Source organism: Scardinius erythrophthalmus (assembly GCF_964197995.2).
Source record: "Scardinius erythrophthalmus genome assembly, chromosome: 21".
Lineage (NCBI taxonomy): Eukaryota > Metazoa > Chordata > Actinopteri > Cypriniformes > Leuciscidae > Scardinius > Scardinius erythrophthalmus.
The window spans coordinates 16,198,615-16,213,798 of NC_138241.1; the positions used below are offsets into that span (position 1 = coordinate 16,198,615).

General features: G+C 36.9%; 1 protein-coding gene across 2 annotated transcripts in view; it reads left to right on the forward strand.

The window, feature by feature from the left end:
- The window catches only part of map4k5 (mitogen-activated protein kinase kinase kinase kinase 5), a 29,919-nt gene extending 15,180 nt beyond the window's left edge, over window positions 1–14,739 (forward strand). Inside the window, exons 10-33 of one of the 2 annotated variants that reach the window (XM_081351493.1) lie at window positions 774–905; window positions 1,164–1,226; window positions 1,357–1,438; window positions 2,167–2,286; window positions 3,921–3,999; window positions 4,551–4,609; window positions 5,369–5,436; window positions 6,098–6,142; window positions 6,345–6,387; window positions 6,487–6,703; window positions 6,889–6,974; window positions 7,076–7,117; window positions 7,269–7,353; window positions 8,004–8,083; window positions 8,179–8,239; window positions 8,671–8,785; window positions 9,739–9,797; window positions 9,889–9,992; window positions 10,277–10,454; window positions 10,574–10,642; window positions 10,756–10,848; window positions 10,958–11,028; window positions 12,329–12,384; window positions 13,814–14,739. In XM_081351493.1, the coding sequence (XP_081207619.1) occupies window positions 774–905; window positions 1,164–1,226; window positions 1,357–1,438; window positions 2,167–2,286; window positions 3,921–3,999; window positions 4,551–4,609; window positions 5,369–5,436; window positions 6,098–6,142; window positions 6,345–6,387; window positions 6,487–6,703; window positions 6,889–6,974; window positions 7,076–7,117; window positions 7,269–7,353; window positions 8,004–8,083; window positions 8,179–8,239; window positions 8,671–8,785; window positions 9,739–9,797; window positions 9,889–9,992; window positions 10,277–10,454; window positions 10,574–10,642; window positions 10,756–10,848; window positions 10,958–11,028; window positions 12,329–12,384; window positions 13,814–13,901 (2,095 nt within the window). In that variant the 3' untranslated portion in view covers window positions 13,902–14,739. Of the gene's footprint in view, window positions 1–773; window positions 906–1,163; window positions 1,227–1,356; window positions 1,439–2,166; window positions 2,287–3,920; window positions 4,000–4,550; window positions 4,610–5,368; window positions 5,437–6,097; window positions 6,143–6,344; window positions 6,388–6,486; window positions 6,704–6,888; window positions 6,975–7,075; window positions 7,118–7,268; window positions 7,354–8,003; window positions 8,084–8,178; window positions 8,240–8,667; window positions 8,786–9,738; window positions 9,798–9,888; window positions 9,993–10,276; window positions 10,455–10,573; window positions 10,643–10,755; window positions 10,849–10,957; window positions 11,029–12,328; window positions 12,385–13,813 lie in introns of both variants that reach the window. The other variant, XM_081351492.1, reaches the window with a different exon arrangement.
- Window positions 14,740–15,184: the final 445 nt, after the last annotated feature.

Below are 15,184 nucleotides of genomic sequence, written 5' to 3' on the forward strand. Positions count from 1 at the left end.
TCATGATGATCTTTTGGGAACTGAGCGCACAGGCATTTATTTAGACAAATTTAGACATTCATTTATTACATTGTTATTTAGCTCCTCATCTCCTTCGATGGCAAAGTCATCCCTTCCATCCAATAAAACAAACACCGTTTTCATGAACAGCTCCCTACATAACACGATAATCCAAATAGGCTGACTAATATATCTCAAATGTGACAAGATTAAGGGGTCATAGCGATCACTAAAAGAGGAACCAAAAGAAAAAACATATATTAGGAGTTATCTCACTTTTCGGACACACTTTGGGAGCCGATGCTTGAAACGGGCGGTGGAGGATGTTCAGACGTTCCAGGCTTATAATAATAATAATAATGCAAATGAACAAACAAGCGAAGATGACACACGACACGAGTGTATTAAAGCAACAACAAAGTTCTGTGAAACACAGCAAAACCAATGTTACTCACATATTATTGAGAAGAAATAAAGCAACATCATCGTCCGTTTTCATTTCTCTACCTCTCACGGCCTGATTGTAGCCATTCTTTTTAAAGTTATATTCCCCTGGTCTTTTCCTCTTTTGTATTTTCTCCCTGATCTCTCTCTTTCTTCAGTCATTCTGCTAATGTCTGTCTTGTGCACTGAGCTCTCTCTCCTATACGTCCCTTACTGCTGATTGGCTATAAGTGTTTTGTTGCTCGATCCAATCCACTTTTCAACAGAGTTATTCAAAAATTACTTACTGCACCTGTAATGTCGTGTCTGGTCTGTGTTTGTGTGTGTAGGATGGCTCCAGAGGTGGCGGCAGTGGAGAAGAATGGGGGTTATAATCATCTGTGTGATATCTGGGCTGTTGGAATCACATCCATAGAACTGGCAGAGCTACAGCCACCCATGTTTGACCTCCATCCCATGAGGTACACACACACACACACACACACACACACACACACACACACACACTTGTTGCCAATGTGCAGACATGTTTTTAACCAAGGCATTTGCTCCAGGCCTCAGAGTAATTGTGAATCTCAATAACTTAATTACACACAAAATCTTCTATGTTTAAAGCCAAGATAATTAACCATTACACTACCACCACATCCTCACACAATTATGTAATATTGTTTTTATCTTTGATCTCTTTTTATCTCACTTTTTGTGTGTATGTGCAGGGCTTTATTTCTGATGTCTAAAAGCAACTTTCAGCCACCCAAGTTAAAGGACAAGACCAAATGGTGAGTCTCTCTGGCCTGTTTTATGCTCATGTTTGCATATTTGAGCAATACAGAAATATAGAGTTTGTATTCTGAACGTAAATCATCTCTTTACGTTTCTGTCTGTCTTATCTGTCTTGCTTTTCCACAGGTCTACAGCCTTCCATAATTTTGTTAAAATTTCTCTCACTAAAAATCCGAAGAAGAGGCCATCAGCTGAGAAGCTGCTTTCGGTAAAGATTTCCTCTGAAGCTCTATTTTATCTGTTTATGGTTCCACACAGTTCAGCTCTTTAACTCATTTAGGGGAAGTGTTATTTGTACATGCAATGAAATACGTGCTGCGTCCTAGTTTGCATACTATCCATCCTAAATGGTATTCAAATTTAGTTAAAACGGTGACAGCTATACACTGAAAAGTACTTTTTCTTCACAAAAACAGTACATACTTTTAGGGCATAGTATAATTAAGTGAATTGGGACACAGCAATAAACTCTGTCACATATAATATAGAGAATTGTGCACTGACCGCTATATCTTAAAAAATCTCTTATGCTTAACAAAGCTCTATTCATTTGATTGAAAATACAGTAAAAAAAACTGTAATATTGTGAAATATTACTACAAGGTAACAGTTTTTTATTTTAATATATGTAGTATTTATCCTGTGAATTCAAAACTGAATTTTTAGCATCATTACTCCAGTTTTCAGAGTCACATGATCCTTCAGAAATCATTCTAATGTGCTGATTTTGGGCCCAACATTTTCTCGTTATTATCAATGTTGAAAATAGTTGTACTGCTTAATATATTTTGTGGAAACTGATTTTTTTTTTCTTTGATGGATAGAAAGTTCAGAAGAACAGCATTTATTTGAAATAGAATTATTTCTGAATATGAATATTACAGAGGCCACATCACAAGCAGCCACTCACTACGTTGTCTGTGTGTTTGTGTGCAGCACTTATTTGTGGCTCAGACAGGTTTGACTCGACGGTTAGCTTTAGAGCTACTCGATAAGATGAACAACCCGGATAATCATCAGTCTCACTTCAGCCAAGGAGATGAAGATGACTTGGAGGTAAAACACATGACTTGTGCATCTATGAGAGAGAAAGATGACGAGATAGTTTCTATGAGTGGGTTGTTGCACCAATAAGGATTAAGCTTAAATGTAGATTAAATCAAGGTTTATCTAATAATTCTGTTGCACCAAACTTTAAACCTTCTTTAAAAATAACCAGGTTTACATTTAAACCATTATTTTGATCCCGGATGTAATTTATATCTGAGATAGATTAACTTTAATCCTGTTGCTCCATAACTTTAAAGGGGTCATGAACTGCATTTTATCATTTTTTAATATTTACCTGGGGTGCACTTATAATGGTAGTATGATTTTTACATCAAAAATGGTCATGATTTGGAAATAAAAGGCATTTTTCCTTCCCTGATTTTATCCTCTGATTTGAACACTCTGTTTAAAGGGGCGTGTCTCTGAGGCTTCAGTGTAAACGCCCACTGCTGTGATTGGCTAACATCTTTGCATTTGAAATAGCTAGTATGACATGTGGAAATCTCTCAAACTTTTAGCACATTTTTACTATTACAGCTCTCAAGATTAACTAAACGTGAAAAGTGTTGATTATAGAATTATATTTAGAGCTATAGTTTTATATTTATATCGTAGCATGAAAGGTTGAAGTGATGAGCATTGTAGCCGATCACAGAGTTGAGCGCATGAATGCAGTGATCTCATCATTACAACTCGATTTCTACACTCACGAATGCCTTCATCATAACTAACAGTGCATACACGATGTAAATAAGTGATTTGTTGATTATAACGTGAGTTCTGGCGGGAGTCCAGAACTCAGTCACTGATAAACTTGCACTGTTTGATTGACAGCTCCAGCGATTGTAAACGGAGCGTTCTTTGATTGCTTTCTATATATAATTTAATCACAGTTTAAACAACAGATTATTTTCATCCTACTAAGAGAAACAATGTGAAGTTTTCCATTTAGTCACTGGTTTGATTTGCTATAAACGATTTTGAGACTAAGTCACTCTATGAATGCCAGTTGTTTTTTCTTATCTCGGTTGTTTTGTCATAAGTTATGCTGCCATATTACTCCAATAATTGATACTATAAATATATTGACAGGCTTATGAAATCTATACACACTGCCGCAATGTTTTCACTACCTGCTTGATCAACCCTTTACTCTAAGTGTCTCTCTGCTTAGCAGTTTATAAAGACAGCTGACATTTTACAAGTTTATTTCCTTTATCGGCAAAAGCTACTTATGTCAGAGAGAGAGTTTCTAGTGGTCAATAAAGGAGGAAATGGAGTCTTAACATTGTTGCTGTTTATTTACAATGGTGAATCCATCATGTTAATCGTAAATGGAGGTTTTAATCCCAGGATCGGATTTTGTCAATCTGTGTTTAAAATTAAGTTGTGCAACACAACTGGATTTAAAATAAAACCCAGTTCAACAAATCCTGAATTAGATTTAAACTAAATGTAATCCTTATTGGTGCAACCCACCCTATGTCTGAAATTGTATGTTGGTGTGTGAGAGTTTATGTGCGTAAATATGTGAGCGTTTCAGTATATGAGTGTTGGTGCATGACTTTAAATGGTAAATGTGTGCGAACAATTGTGTGTGGTATACATATTTTTACCACGTTTCTTTCTCTGGTTCGCAGCCGCTTGCAGAGCGCCACACCATCCGCTCGTCCCACAACAGGAGCTCTCGTGCTGAAAGAACCCAGTCACAGATCAACTGTACGTGAGCGTTTGTCAATCATGATGATGATTGAGTTTCCCAATGTCATGAAAAATAATGTTATTGTCCTTAAAAGATAAACCAACCTCCCTCTCAGGATGTCCTAAATAGAATTATTTAGATTCTAGAAAATGCTATGTTTTCTTTTATGTTTAGAATGTGGGTTATGGCCAATATTTATTACAGTCTACCACGTCCTTGCTCCGAAGTCGACATGTGTTTGACCTTTATTTGTGAATGTGAGACCACAGACCACAATCATAAGTGCCTTCACTTGGTCTCACTCGGTTCTTGAAGAGAGTTTTAGCTGCTTAGTTGAACTTAAGATAGAACTGCAAGCCTTGAGCCTCCCTGTGGTGGAGACATGGTACTACATGTGAGGACTTCAACTCGAACCTTGTGAAGCAGCTCTTGTGCAAAGCATTCCAGTAGAACAGAATGTTAAAGATGAGTGCAGATAAAAGTTATGGTGACGTTTTTCATCTCAGTGTCATGCTGGGTAAATACACTAGTATGCATTAAAGATTTTTCTCTTGTCTCTGTGTTTCAGTTGATAAGCTTAAGTTTGAGCCTCCCCTGAGGAAAGAGACTGAAGCGAGTGCCGAGATGGTGAGAGAAATATCACAGATTGTCCACACATCAATAATATTAATATACACTACTGTTTGAAAGTTTGGGTCAGTAAGATGTTTTGTTTTGTTTTTTCAAATGAAAGAAGTTAATACTTTTATTTAGCTAGAATGCATTTAATTGATCAAAAGAGACTATTTAAATTAGGGCTGTCAAAAGATTAATCGCGATTAATCGCATCCAAAATAAAAGTTTGTTTTTAATAATATATGTGTGTGTACTGTGTATAATTAAATTTGTATATATAAATACACACACATGCATGTATATATTTAAGAAAAATGTGTTATTTATATATATAAAAAAAAAATTTATATATAATATAAACTATATAAATATATATACAGTATATGTATGCAAATATTTCTTAAATATATACATGCATGTGTGTGTATTTATATATACAAAATAATTATACACAGTACACACACATATATTATGTAAACACAAACTTTTATTTTGGATGCGATTAATCGCGATTAATCTTTTGACAGCCCTAATTTAAATATATACATGAACTATATATACATACATACACAAACTCCAGAATAATCCTGCACTTCAGTGAGCTTATAGTGTCGTCCTTTAGTACGCTTGAAACCAAACATGTTCCGTGCAGAAATCTGCATGAGTAGATTATTTGCACAAGTCAGGTGTGCATTGAAACCTGACTGACATGTATTTAAATGAGTTTCTATATCAAACATTTCTTTGTTTCTTTTTTTTTTTTTTTTTCAGGATGTCACTAAAGACAATGATTTCTCCTCCCCCTGGAGCCCGTTTACCGAGGGTCCCATCACCTCCAGGTAACCATTAAAAGTCCTCTGAATGACTATGAACCGACTTGATTCCTGCTACTGCCGTCTGCATGAAAGCGCCTCCAGCAGTCACTTCCCTTTACTGTCTGTGTCATCTCTGTAGGCACTTCCTTCTTTCAGCAGCATCTCACATGAGCTCTGCCTGCATTCCCTCTACTTTGACTGTTCTGTTGTTTTCTTTCTTTTCCCCGTTTTCCTTTCCTCTATCCCTTTGTGCACTCCTCTGCTGAAGGAGTCTTCTGAAGAGCGTTGAGGAGGAGTTGTTTATACGGTAAAGAATTGGTTTGTGTAGCTGTTATTTAACGGATCCATAGAAACTTCCACGCAGGGTTTAAAATTAACACTCGCCAAGAGCCCAAATGAAATAAAAATGGGATTTTAGTAGTAAAAATTATTAATGAAAATGAATGCATGGTGTAAATAATTTATTTATTTATTTATGGGTGATATGTTTTCCATTGGCATCCAAATTTTCAATTTCCATCCACCATTGGCAGGTGTGGCAAAAGGTTAATTTTGTGCCCTGATTACACCACACAAAAATTGCAGATTCATCTCTCCCTGGAAACACCTGGGGTTCAGTTTTTTTTCCAACTGTGTACTAAGTAGCCCTTTCTGTCTGTTTCTCTCTCTCTGTCTGTCTGTGAAGAGGGCATTTGGCTCCATTAGAAGATGCTTTTGAGGACGTTGATCTGTAAGTGTGCCACTTTTAATCATTAAACATTGCCTTAAAGAGTTAATTTTCTTCTTGGGCTTGCTCACTTGGGGTTATAAAGCAACATTTTCTGTTAAACTAGTATTGAGAAATATGTGCTGTGAAAATACAAATAATTAATATTCAATTACAAACAAAGAGCAACTAAGTCACTCTCTCTGTGTTTCATCTCCCCTCTCAGTTCGACTCTTAAACAGGGAGTGCCGCCACCTCTGCCTCCTAAGGTAACTATGAGTTTGTGTATAAGCGTACATGGCTATATTTGTATTTGTTGGCATGTTTTTTAAATTCCCATTTGTTTTTGCAATCCTCTTTCCCATCAGCCCTCTCAGGCCCGGTCAAGCAGTGTATCTGACGAGTTTGCTTTGATCGAAGGCTGCCAGACCGTGCGGAGGTTCCCGGGTTCTGATAACGGGCCGGTACCAGTGGCTCGCAGACAAAGCACACCTGAGAGAGGAAGTAACACAGAACACACCAACTCAGACTACCTGTCTGTGAGCATCAGCAGCCCAGGACTGCTCTCACACACCGCAGACCACGGTAAGACCTCACCTCATGTGAGAACAAAAAGACCAAGGAGTGATACGAGAGACAGTTTGCTTGCTGAATTATACAGTTTCAGTACTCAACAATATTTGACAACTGAAGTTGACCGATCAGAATGACATATTCCAGAGAGTTGTAATAAATAATTAAACCTTTCAAATTTCTCTCACTCTATGTAGAGGAAGATTCAGACGGAAGTGTGAACGGAGATGTGTCAAAATCACCTCCCGGTCGTCCCCTGAGGAAAGAGAGAAAAGATTTCCCAGTAAGTGTGTGAGTCTTTGTGGGTGTGTGTCCTGTTGAGAAGAGTGTGACGCAAGAAGAGAATGTGGCTCCTCTACTCATTTTTTCTGTTTCTTTTTATAGAAACCTGCTATTAACGGCCTACCGCCCACTCCCAAAGTCCTGGTGAGTGACATCATCACACATACCTTATGCTGATTAAATGCTAATATCTGCCCATCTCAATATACAACAGCTGTCTGCTCAGTCCTTTATTTGAATTCTGTGTTATTATAACTGCTATAATCTCACATATTACCGGTCTGTGTGTCTGCAGATGGGAGCTTGTTTCTCAAAGGTTTTTGATGGTTGTCCTCTTAAAATTAACTGTGCCACTTCATGGATTCACCCAGATACCAAAGGTAAACTCCTGATAACCGATATATGGCTGATACTACATCTGATAATATTTTGTTTATATTAAGTAAATCCGTTTATATTAAGTTAATCAGTTTTAAATGCTACATGGGAATTTAGGCATCACAACATTATAATGTACAGTATGAAAATGATATTGATTTTGAGATTTGATCAAACTTTTGTTAAATTTACAGTGTTATTAAATTAAAAAGGATAGGGTTGATTTTTAAGGTCTAAACATTTTATATGTTTTTGAAAGAAGTCTCTTATGTTCACCAAGGCTGATTTATTTATACAAATACAGTAAAAACAATTTTGTGAAATATTATTACAATTGAAAGGAACTGTTATCTATTTTAATATAGTTTAAAATGTAATTTATTCCTATAATGGCAAAGCTGAATTTTTAGCAGCCATTACTCCAGTCTTTAGTGTCCTAAGAAATCCTTTTATTATGTGATTTGATGCTCAAAAACAGTTGTTCTGCTTAATACTTTTGTAGAAACTGTGATTTATGTTTTTCAGAAAGTTAAAATAAACAGCTGTCACTTTTGATAGATTTAATACTGAATTAAAGAATTAATTTCTTAAAAAAAAAAAATCTACTTTCAGGCTGTAAACATTACTAATTGTGTTTGGTTGGGTTTTTTAGACCAGTATCTGATATTTGGCACTGAAGACGGTATCTACACTCTGAACCTGAACGAGCTACATGAGGCCACCATGGAGCAGGTACTGTCTAAACTCTTGCGACTCACCTTTACTCTCGACCCCAAAAAGACCAGCAGGTCCATGAACTCATAAACTGCTGTGTGGATGTGTTTCAGTTGTTTCCACGGAGATGCACATGGCTGTACATAATCAATAATAATCTGATGTCATTATCAGGTGAGTGAGAGTGATGTGGGAGCAGCTCTTCTGTCTTTCTGTTACTGAGATTCTCTGCAGTACCTACATGATCCCTGTCTGTCTTTCTGTCTCTCTCTGTGTTCACGGCTGATTTTACTGCTTTGCTGGCTCCTCTAATGCCTAAATCACCATAATCAGAAGGTAAAATGTCAAACCTCTGTCTTCTATGGCACACGCTCACACAGCTAATATCACATCATTTCTAGTCTCATTCTTACTCTGATTCTGATTTTGGTTCAACTTGCGTGACTACAGCTCAGCTTTTCTATGTGCAGGGAGTAATCACTATTCATTTCTGTGGGGCATTATTTCCATTCTCACAAGCACAACTGATGAATTATTTCATATCCTGTGTGTAGTCATACCCTGTGTATTGTACGTATTTTATGCGTGGTATCTCTCGTTCAAAGGGAAGACGTTTCAGTTGTATACCCATAATCTGATTGGGCTGTTTGAACAGCTCAGGAAACCTGGACTGGCCACTCAATTCCACACCCACAGATTCCCTGACAGGATACTGCCCAGGTACACACACACACACACACACACACACACACACACACACACACACACACACACACACAGTTTCTGCACAACTTTTTACTGCATATTTGCCATGATCTATTAGCAATATAACATAAAGAAACTCTGTGAATGTTGTTCGCCTTGAGGTTTTCTAAAGACAGTGTTATAAAACTTGTTTTTGACTTGTTGTAAACCCAAGAAGCAAAAATTGTGTAATAGCATAACCAGTGCATAACATAACATTTTATGTATTAAAATATTTAAGTGAAAAAGAGGATAAAAAAATGTGCCTTGATTGATTTTGTTTAGATAAAAAATAATTTATAAAATAATTGGTTACAATTTACAATAAGGTCCCATTAGTTAACATTAGTTAATGCATTAACTAACATTTACCAACAATTAGCAGTACATTAGTTACAGTACTTGATCTTTAATCTTTAGTAATAGTTAATTTTTGTTAGTGTTGGTTCATAAAAATACAGCTGTTCTTTGCTAGTTCATTTAAGCTTAGGTCCATTAAATTATATTAACAGATGGAACTTTTGATTTTAATAATGTATTAGTAAATATTGAAATTAAGATTAACTTAAGATTACTAAATGCTTTAGAAGTATTTTTCATTGTTAGTTCATGCTAATTATTGCAGTTAAAAAATGTTTACAAATGGAATCTTATATATAGACATATACAATTATATTTTTTATAATTTTATTTATTTATTATTCATTTTTGTGTGTATGCAGTATATTATATATTTATAGATTAAAATAAAGATAATATATTTTTAATTCGTTTTTGTTTTTAAAAGTATATTTATATTCATTTCCGTTTTCAATTTTAGCACTTATCATATTTCACTTAGTTTCTAAGGCAACATGTCTAATGTCTACTTTTTCCATCTAATATTTATATTTTATTTAACAATAAGAACACTGGTGTCTGCTTTACAGGAGATTTGCTCTCACCACCAAGATCCCCGACACCAAGGGATGCCACAAGTGTTGCATTGGTAAAGCTTTAAACATGCACTCTAGTACACACCCAAACACACACACACACACACACTCGGATTGAGTTTGACCTCATTCTCTCTCTTTCAGTGCGGAATCCGTACACGGGTCACAAGTATCTCTGCGGAGCTTTGCAGTCAGGGATTGTTTTGCTGCAGTGGTACGAACCCATGCAGAGATTCATGCTTATTAAGGTTAGACACGAAGGAAAGTTGTATAAAATCAAGACTGAATAAAGAAAAAAGATGGCATATTATATTAAGATCTCTCTCTCTCTCTCTCTCTCTCTCTCTCTCTCTCTCTCTCTCTCTCTCTCTCTCTCTCTCTCTCTCTCTCTCTCTCTCTCTCTCACACACACACACACACACACACACACACACACACACACACACACACACACACACACACACACACACACACACACACACACACACACACACACACACACACACACACACACACACACACACACACACAGCACTTTGATTTCCCATTGCCCAGTCCGCTGCGTGTGTTTGAGATGCTGGTGGTCCCTGAGCAGGAGTATCCTCTGGTGTGTGTGGCGGTCAGTCAGGGCATAGAGCCCGGACAGCTGGTTCGCTTCCAGACCATCAACCTCAATTCCTGCTCGTCCTGGTTCACTGAGGTCGGCTCAGGTATAGCTTACACACAAACACAAACGCACACACTTTGCTCTGTTCCTATTCCTTGCTGGTGAGAACTGTCAAATGGGCCTAGTAAGCAAAATTATTGATGTGTATTTATCTGGGTGTAGGTGGTAACCATGTTGATACAGTCCATGTGACACAGTTAGAGAGAGACACCGTACTCGTGTGCCTGGACAGTAAGTGACAACTTTTAGCACACGTTGATGAACCTTTTTTCACAAACGTAGCAAATACATAAGCTATTGAAGATTTCCAATGATGTCTTTCCTTTGTTCTTGTGTGTGTTTAGAGAACGTAAAAATAGTGAACTTGCAGGGAAAGCTGAAGTCTAATAAGAAACTGGCATCTGAGCTGAGCTTTGATTTCTGTGTCGACTCCGTAGGTGAGAGATTCACCTCTGCTTTCATCCTGCTGAGATATGCTTTTAGACTGTTATTTAGTATGTGTTTGATGTGTGTGCGTAACCTTCTATATGTGTGTGTTTGTGCCAGTGTGTCTCCAGGACAGTGTTTTGGCCTTTTGGAAACATGGGATGCAGGGGAAGAACTTCAAATCAAATGAGGTAAACACAGACAATAGCACTCTGTCTCTCTTAAACACCTTGAAACAAAGACTGATAGGTTTCAGCAAGCTGTAGTAAACTGTCAAATAAAATTAAAGAAATTGCATTACTATTTGGGGATTTAAAACAAAAGACTCACAAGGATGCATTACATAGATCAAACTTAATCAGACATGATTTCTATTTCAATGTATAGCAATTCAATGATAATGTATCACGGTTTTCAAAAATGCAACACAACCGTTTCAGCTTTGAAAATAATAATGAATGTTTCTTGAGCATCAAATCAGCAGATTAGATTGATTTCTGAAGGATCATGTGACACTGAAGACTGAGTTATGATGCAAAAAAAAATTTGCCAAATAAATGCAACCTTGGTAATAAAATAGACTTCTTTCAAAAATAACTTGCTGACTTTTTAAGTCTAAAAATAAGACTTTTTCAACTTTTGATTGATAGGTTTATATAATAAAACTTTATAAATAAATAATAATTTATGCATTTGGCAGATGCTTTTATCCAAAGCAACTTACATTGCATGATTAGTATGTATTTATTTTATCTGTTCATGCATTCAAACCCATGATATTAATGTTGCTTGCTCTGTTTGATCACAAGCTCTTTAATATCTGTGTGTGTGTGTGTGTGTGTGTGTGTGTGTGTGTGTGTGTGTGTGTGTGTGTGTGTGTGTGTGTGTGTGTGTGTGTGTGTGTGCACATATGTATTTGTATCGTGTGTGAGATGATGTTTCATGGCTCTATAGCATGTAACAATAAAAGACCAAAGGTCTTCTGGAGGTGAAGCACTGTCTTTATGACATATGATAGTGTGTGAGTGTGTTTGAGACACAGATGACAGGGTGTGATGGATGATGTAAAATTCATGTACAATCAGAAAGCTCCAGCTGGCCAGAGTAATAGATTAAATTATTCAGCTGTTTTTCTCCTCTCTGACTCCACTGAAAAGCCCTCAGCACCTACACCCCTCAAAAGATTGTGTCAGTGTGTGTGTGTGTGTGTGTAGGGTGAGCTTTACAGCCTGCCAGATTGTGCACCTGCTTTGCCACTCATTGTTGTTTTGGAACATGACACGTGTGATATTTTCAGCCATTGTTTAAAGTTTTTAAGATGGGAGTAGTGAGGCACAAATCTGTTGTAGCATTGCTAATCTGACATTGCAGCCTCCTCATTATAACACTAAAATGCAGTAAACATTGTTATAGTGTTATAGTTAACAGTGTTATAATAGGGGGTGTTATAATTTCATTTGTTTATTAAAGAATATTTCCACTCGTCTGCAGGTGACACAGGAGATTTCGGACCCAAGCAGAGTTTTCAGACTCCTGGGATCAGACAGGTTAGAACCAGATCAAATCATTTCTGTCTCTCTCTTGCCTTACATCATCACCTTTTTCCCTCTAATTCTTTTGTCTCCTGGAAACATTACTCTCCGCTCTCACGTCTTCCCAGAAACTCTGCATGTAGTCTTTTGTCTTCCACGCATGCAGTGGACAGAAATAGAGACATGTGGAGGAAAAAAGCCAACAGGGAGAACATGGTGTCCCGGCTGGGCTTGTTTCTATAGTGAGGGAAGCCCTGGGTCAGGTTTATTGGGGGGGACCTGAGCTTTGTGTGACGTACGGGGTTAAATAAGGTCTGTCAATTGTCATTATTTTTTTTTTTTATCTATTGACAGCACATATATATGCTTTATATATATGATATATATATATAAATAGTTCAAATGCAAAAGCCTCTAAGTGCCATCTGAAATTTTCTTCTAGAATGATCATTTTTATCAAGCTCGTATATTTAAGTTAAGTAATTTCACTTAAATGACAATTAATAGGTAATTTGCATTGCCATTTAAGTGAAATTATTGAACTTGAATATACAAGCTTTATAAAAATGATTATTCTAGAAGAAAATTTCAGATGGCACTTAGAGGCTTTTGCATCTAAACTCTTCATATATATATATCTCATAATAACTATTTTGTTTTAGTTTACAAGGCAAAAAAACAATGTACAATATCAACAAATGTGAGAAAGGGCAGTCAAGGTCATCCTTATTGTTGAGCCCTGTAATGAGTTGTGATTAATTAAAAAAAAAAAAAAAATGCAATAAAAAATCTACAGGCAAGTAAATAACACATAAAAACAAGAGCAGGCACTTCTTGCATTTAAAAAACACTAGAACTGAACACAAATCTCGACCTATGAAAACGCGCAACAGTATCGTAGGTGAATTGTATATTATACAATATACTAGGGATGTATACAGGTGGTTTTTCTTTTGCTTTTAAGTAAAATATAGAAAGACTATTGCAATAAAAGTCACTTTTCTCCTTAACCTCTTACTGTTTCTGTTGCCTAAGCATAGAATAACTAAAAACAGTCTGATGTGCCGAACCGAAAACCAGGGTTAAAAACCCGAGATATCTATTGAACCGTGGGCTAACTGTATTGTTGCATCCCTAATTGACACCACATACACAATGGCCTTGTACCACCCCAAGACCCTCTTTAGCACATTCTGTCTCTCTCTTTCACTCTCCCTCTGAGATCTCCATATTTTATTTACACTGGTAGTGCCAGGCTGGTGTCTGTGTGCTGTAATTTCATCTGTCGCCTGCTGCTGAGGACACCACCATCCTCACGCAACCCCTCTACGTTCGCATAATCATGGCTTTCTTCCACCCTTTTACACACATCTCCTGTATATGATACGTGTTGCTTCTGACAAGTGTATGTGTGCTAATATTTGTGGGCTTCTGTGCATTTCAGGGTGGTTGTTTTGGAGAGCCGGCCTACGGATAACCCTACCGCTCTCAGTAACCTCTACATCCTGGCTGGACATGAGAACAGTTATTAGCTCCACCTCCTTCAGCCATTCAGGCACGCTGCACCTGGAGCCGTTGCAGGAACGGCACCGATGCAGGACAACCACAGCTGAGCTGATGAGCAGACTGTGTTTAGCGCTAAATCTCACTGCAGCCTTATGTCATACACCGCCCAGCGCCAGAAACCCCCGGACCTCTCAACACTTCAGGCATTCAAAATCAAATATCATGCAGTTCTACAGCAGCCAGTCTGATTTGTGCAAATCAAGCAAGCAATCGCCAGAACTGCAAGCAATAGTGTTCTGTATTCAATACAAAAAAAGTTTTAACCCTATTAAATGTAATCATTCTAAACATTTAAAAAACATTAAAGCTGCAAAGATTAGATCATTGAGCAAAGAGCGTTGCTGCTCAAAAAGTGCCATATAAGGGAATGGTTTTATTAAACGTAACTAACTTGGGAGGTTTTGTGTTAATGTGGATTTAAAATGTCAGGTTTTCATGCCAGCTAATGGGGAGAGTTTTGGGAGAGTGAGTGAGTGTTATTTATTCAGCAGAGTCGTGTGAGTGAAGCATCTCGCCCTCGTGTTACTGAGTGAATATTTTTCTGCTGCAGGTCATTTTATCCTTGTTTTTTTTTAGCTTTTATTTTCTCCAGCTGAGTAATATTTTAAAATATCAGTTATCTCTTTTAAAAGCAACTTTAATTCAATACTTGCACCATGTAAGCACTTTTGTACATGATCTTTTTATATTTAAAAATGACAAAACATGGGAGATGCGAGGTTACTGTGATATCTCAAGTGTTTCCGTTGCTTTAGGTTTATGTATGTAGCTTTTGTAATAAAAAGGCAGTTTTTAACACTTTGAGATGTTTTTGATTATTTGTGAGTCATTTCAGATAAATCTCCACACAAATATAGTGAAAGCCTCTTAAAACCAACATGTTTTGACATGCTCACTAGGAAAAAAAACTTTGTGTGTGGGCTGATTATTGTTTGTAATGGGCAGGGTTCTGTTTTTGTTGTCGTTCTAATTAATTCAAGTACACTGATATACCCAGAAGTACTTTTTACAAGTTTATAGTGTAGTGTGTGATCAACTAAGGGAGTTTGTTTTTACACCGACCTTACTCAATAACAAACAAAATCTCTTGCGGATATGTGTGTGCGAGACAGTGTTTGAAGGGATAGTTCATCCAAAAATGAAAATTCTGTCATTTACTCATGCTCAAGTTGTTCCAAAAACTGTATGAGTTTCTTCTGCTGAACACAAAAGTACATATTTTGAAGAATATGGGTAACCAAACAGTTGT